The 5,951-nt window shown below is 47.2% G+C and overlaps 1 protein-coding gene across 1 annotated transcript; it reads right to left on the bottom strand.

The window, feature by feature from the left end:
- Nucleotides 1–885: 885 nt before the first annotated feature.
- Nucleotides 886–2,135, bottom strand: LOC125760363 (zinc finger BED domain-containing protein 4-like). The gene is made up of 2 exons (XM_049420354.1): nucleotides 1,364–2,135; nucleotides 886–995 (listed from the first exon to the last, which is right to left on the bottom strand). Exons 1-2 carry the CDS (start codon nucleotides 2,133–2,135, stop codon nucleotides 886–888), a joined length of 882 nt encoding a protein of 293 aa, XP_049276311.1.
- Nucleotides 2,136–5,951: the final 3,816 nt, after the last annotated feature.

Genomic DNA, 5,951 nt, shown 5'->3' with positions numbered 1-5,951 from the left:
CATTCCACAAATGAAAAGAGTTAATTGGGCGAATATATACATGACATGAAACTGGGAAAACAGACGTACCATCGCGCTCAGTATGAGCTACATCACGCGGGCGCGTGGCCTCGTGCTTTGCAAGGTTGTACAGTGGCGCTGTTCATGGCATATTTTCCGAGTTATCGAGAGAGATTTCCACATATATACCACATGTATATATCCACATATATACCCTGTAAAGTGGACGGGGAGATGACCGCCGCCGTAGCTCAGTGGTAGAGCATCGGACGCGTTATTCGAAGTTCGCAGGTTCGGTCCCTGCGGGCGGCAAGTTACCTTTTCGTCCACTTTACTTTCTTCACGTTTATATTCTAATTACTACAAATAACACCCCTATACTTTCCTTGGCATTGCTGTCTGTTAGATCTCATTAATATTAGGGGTGTGCGAATAGTGAAATTTTACCTCGAATCGAATTCGAATCGAATAGTGCCGAATAGTGGCCAAAAATATCGAATATCGAATCGAATATCGAATACTAAAGATTTTATTCAAAATTTAAAGAAAGAACAGAGAAATTAAATTCTGCTCATGTCTTTGAGCACACAAAGCGGTCAGTGACTGTTACCGCAAGGCTACAAATTGTCGTGCAGAAACACAAGCTGCTCCACATGACCTGGCCTCGGGCTCTCTCGCCGCGATGTCACCGTGTTTCCCGCAGTCGAAAACATGCGCTCACTTGGCACCTCCGTAGCAGGAATGGGTAGGTATCGCAAAGCAATCTTGGCGATTCCTGGATACAGTGAAGCTCCGTGCACTTTCCAATATTTCAGAGGGTCCTCCTTCCTTGGGATCAGCGGCTCAGTGAAATATTTTTGAACTTCTTGACTATAAGGTGTCAGCTCATTGTGCTGGTTCTTCTCTGACGCCAGCTGTTCGACAGTCTCCCAGTCTGTTCCCTGGCCTTCTTTGCTTGCGGCATGACTTGTCGATGGCTTCGGATTTTGAAAGTTCTGCGATGGAGAGTTCATGCGAGCGTGTCGAGCAGTAATTTCGGCTTCCAGCAGCTCAGCAGCCTGTGACTGACTGCATGAACTTGTGCAGAAAATAGATTTAAACCTCGGATCGCATAGTGTTGCGAGCATCAGTTCCTTGCGTTCTGTATAAAGAGGGAACCGTGATTCCAAGCTCTTCAGCAAGTTCTTAGCAAACAAAGCTGCTTCGTTTTCAATGTTACCGTGCCTTTTAAGGACCTGTTCTGTCCCGTAAAGAAATGGCACAATAGATGATATAGTTCCATACTTCTGGCCGCTAAGATCTGCAGTCGCATCTGCAATAGGCTGCAGGATCTGCACTAAGCTTGCAACAACATTCCACTCACTTGGGGACGGGCAGCTCACACTTGTTTCTGATGTTGCTATTTCGAGTGAGACAGCGTCTCTTAGCTGCACCAAGCGGCTCAGCATTGCGTGTTCACTATTCCAACGCGTGTCCACATCTTGAATGAGACCTATACTTGGCAGCTCCATGCGCTTCTGGCAGTCCTTGAGCCGGCGAGTTGCCTGAGCGCTGTGTTTATAGTGCCCCACTAACGCTCGTGCCTTCTTGCACAGTGATGAAACCACCGGCGTTTCTTCTTTTGCGTCCTTTATTGCCAGTTGCAACGTATGTCCCAGGCACTGAAGTGGGATCCATTCCATCTGACGCACGGCGGCACGGATATTCCGACCATTGTCTGTCACCACATACACAGGCACAGTGCTGAGGTCAAGAGACCACTCCTTGACGATTTCGGTTAAGCAGGCTTGGATATTCACAGCTGTGTGGCTTTCTTGCAGGTGACAACACGCCAGGGTGAAGGCCTTGACTGCGAAATCTTGGGTCATATAGTGGCAGGTCAAGGAGATGTATCCTTGATTTGCCCTGGATGTCCACATGTCGGTTGTGAATGCGAGCGACTCTAATCCCTTTGCTATGTCCGACGCGATTTGTGTCTTGAGTGAGTCGACTGTGCGTCGGTACAGCTCAGGAATTACTGTTCTTGAAAACGTAGTTCTGTGCGGGATCTTGTACTGGGGCTGGAGGTCGCGGATCAAGTCCTGAAATCCTTTATTCTCCACGAACTCGTACGGCTGGAGGTCTCGAGCGATCATGCGCGCAATGAAAATCGTCGTTTCCTTTTTCGCGCTTTCGGACAGCGCACCTTTCGCTTTAGTCAGATCCAGCAATGTTTGCTGGCTTTTCTCCTTAGGCTTCGGTTTTTCCTTAGTCAACTTCTGGAGTTCCAAATACTGCATGTGATGCTTGCTCCTCAGATGATTCACGAGCGGGCTTGTAGTGCTTGACGGTGTCCTCAGAGTCGAACCGCACTTCTTGCAAATAGCAGAGCACGGAGTTGCCTTGTCGAAAAAATTCCAAATGAAACTTCTTTTTTCGCCACGGCAATCCATGTTGCAGAACGCGGCACATAAACGCTTGATGACTAAAAGCGTGCTGCTGACAGCTGCAGTCACAAATGAGCACTTAACCGCACACAAGCTACCGCCTTCAAACGACAGCGCGTTATCACGGCGCCAACGGATTGCCTCGACAGAACGTGCGCATCGAAAAAAAAAAAAACAATTACCAAAAGGTGCCGAGAGCACGCCCCCTCACCCTCTCCGGAGCTGAGGAGAAACAAACATTTTATAAGAACAGCAAACTGAGGTTCCCGTGGCTAGAGCCCCTTTTTCAGGGCCCCACTTGCTCGAGCAACTCGCTTGGCCTGGTAGCCGCCGAGACAGCTAACTCCCGTGCAATGTCTGGAAATATCCAGAAATCAACTCGGCTACCACGGACGCGTCTGCCCGTCGACGCCGGCCAGACGAATGTGCGAGGAGGTACTCGCCCTTTCCGCAAGCCTTCACTGTGCTGTGAGCAGATCGGTCATATTGATTCCTGAACCCAGGTGCAACCCAATATAAGCGCGCGGCGACGGTTGTGCAGACAGGGTGTGAAGGAAGATTTAGATTTGTGTAAAAGTGTTTTACGGCGCTTGCGGCATACGCGACCGAACTACGCAAGAAGTCCGTGTCTTCGTTTCGGAAGTGAATTTCTGAATGGCTTGACAGTTTTCTCATGTTTTTTTGACGTGTGGAAATTGCATAATCTCCTTTATTATAAATATGCGCTCGCTTTTGAGCCAGGGTACCAGCGAAAGTTTTAACGAAAGGCCTACTGTAACGACGTTAGCATTAGTTTTAGGCACACCACCCTAACCAAGTTGCACCATTGGCCTTTGTCACGTTTTAGATATTCGTCCTGTCGAATTATTCGAAACTTCGAATACTAGCTATTCGAAAATCGAATCGAATTATTCGATTAGGTATTATTCGATTCGAATTCGAAACTCGAATATTCGCACACCCCTAATTAATATTGTATCTAACAAAGAAAAACGAGCCCTTAAAAGTAATCTTTCCTTCATTCTTAGCGAGGGTCTCGTTCTGGCAGACATGATGCCTTCAGGTAGTATGCGAAGGATTATTGGTCAGCTGCCTGCTCGTAAATAGATCACGTGCTACGTGACACTCGCCGCCATGGCTGCGACTGGCGCTGACTGACACTCCTAAGTTTCAATCCACATATATACCCTATAAAGTGGACGGGGAGATGACCGTCGCCGTAACTCAGTGGTAGAGCATCGGACGCGTTATTCGAAGGTCGCAGGTTCGGTCCCTGCCGGCGGCAAGTTATCTTTTCGTCCACTTTACTTTCTTCACATTTGTATTCTAATTACTACAAATAACACCCCTATACTTTCCTTGGCATCAGTCATGGGCACGTTACCAGTAAAAAGTAACAGTGTTACAGTTACAGTTACCTAAGCCAAAAAAGTAACTCTGTTACAGTTACAGTTACAGAGTTTCCGAAAGTAACTTGTTACAGTTACAGTTACTGTGCAAAAGTAACGTCGTTACTTTTCCGTTACTGTATAAAATAATAGATCACAAATCAAATTATAGAATTTATTTAATAAGGGTTGCACGCCGTAAAATCCTAGACGAAGGAAACATAAAAGGGGGCCCAACACCAGCAATCACTTTGAACGTCTCTCACTTGAAGTGGAAAACGTGGTTGATGTACTGGAACGACGGCAGTATATCCTAAGACGTTTATTAACTATACCCAGAAGCGCATGCGAAGAGCAGCGGGGAGTGCATCACGAGTGGTTACGACGTCCATTGTGTCTGCTCCATATGTTTAATGTATGTCAGACTCTGTTCGGAGAGCTTCCGGTCCGCTGGGCATACAAACCGTTTTTAAGTCCCGTTATTATACCTTGGAACATGACAACGTGTGTTCACGAAATCCTAAGACTGCACACCTGCGGATGATCATGGCGGTATCTAAAAGTGCGATGCGGGGATCGGCGAAACGGGCAGGAAATGATCAACGAGGCCTAAAGAACTCAAGCAGAATGTCGCTAAAGCAACCCATGCAACGCGTTCTAAGACCGAGCTTGTTGAGCACTGCTGGATGACAGGTCATAGCTTTGACCTAAACAATGCGACGACGCCGGTTTGTGAACGAAGGCGGGGGAAAAGCAACTCCTGGAATCGTGGTTCATTCGCCGCGGCTTGCAAAAACAGCCGCGGCCCCCCACTGGACATTTACAAGGACATGTGACTAGTGGACTGGTTGACCTCGGCTCATTTTTTTTTTCTTTTTTAGGATGCCACCTGCATTGGGGGTGAAACGTCTGTCATTTTGTTAATAATTGTTGCATTAAGTCGGAGTAAACATTTTACAACCAATTACAAAGAAGTTTTAAAATATCGCTTCGCTAGTTCGCGGAATTTTCTGGCCTTAGCCATTTCGCGTTCTGCTGTTTTCTAGCCACCTGTCAAACACGATTAGCTCGGAGCCTCAGACGAGGGAGACTATAAACATGGCATCCTAATGCTCCTCCACCTGTACACCAAGAACATAGCTAGATGCTCAAGTGATGAAAAGGATATATATGCTGAAAAAAAAAAACGGACGCGAACTTAGCAGGCTGTTCAGTTGAACCACGATTGATTTACATGTTGCGTTAATGAGAGACCTCCAACCTCGGTCTTCTGCAGGGAAGATAATACGCTTAGTCACCTCCTCTCCTAAACTGCGAGGGGAGCCCTATTCTGGAAAGTTGAGGGGTGGAGAGGATATATGGTAAAGAAGAAAGTTCGAAAAAGTGTTGCTGTTGGATAATTTTTCATTAAGACAGAAGTAAGTGTAACGGTATTTTCCGTTGCAGTTACTGCGAAAAAAGTAACAGTGTTACAGTTACAAGTTCCCCTAACTTAAAAGTAACTAGTTACAGTTAAAAGTTACTGAAAAAAGTAACTAGTTACCGGTAACGCGTTACTAGTAACTAGTTACTGCCCAAGACTGCTTGGCATTGCTGTCTGTTAGTTCTAATTGATACCCATCGAATCATTCGATGCACAAACTGCAGACGCGGGCAGCTAGCACTTCGTTTATGGAAGAATTATTTGTCGGTAATATAATTATTGGACCCTTCACATCCTCTACCATTGTTCGTAGCAGTATTGAGTGACCATTATCATCATCGTCAAGTAGAGACGCGCTGGCCCGAGCCACACGCTGGCTCGGGCCAGCGCTCGTGCCAGCGCTCGCGGAGACACGCGCTGGCTCGAGCGCATGCGCTGGTGCGGCTCGGGCCAGCGCCTGCGCGCATTCGGCATTCGATTATTCCGAGCCGCGAGGCGTGGATCACAGCTCATAGCAGCCCGAACGCTTCTTCAGGTACCCGTTGCCGACATGAGAGGGCCGACTGACGGCATCACTGACGACAACAAAGGTGGGTTCCACATTTTTCTTTCGTCTAATGCGATAAATGAGGCGACAGCGTTCATTGGTATAGCTTTTGCAGGCTGTCGTAGCTCGTGGCACAATAAATCGATTCCTCGTCTATTAGAGCTCAT

Source organism: Rhipicephalus sanguineus, chromosome 1 (assembly GCF_013339695.2).
Source record: "Rhipicephalus sanguineus isolate Rsan-2018 chromosome 1, BIME_Rsan_1.4, whole genome shotgun sequence".
Classification (NCBI taxonomy): domain Eukaryota; kingdom Metazoa; phylum Arthropoda; class Arachnida; order Ixodida; family Ixodidae; genus Rhipicephalus; species Rhipicephalus sanguineus.
This window is presented reverse-complemented; position numbering and strand designations above follow the sequence as displayed.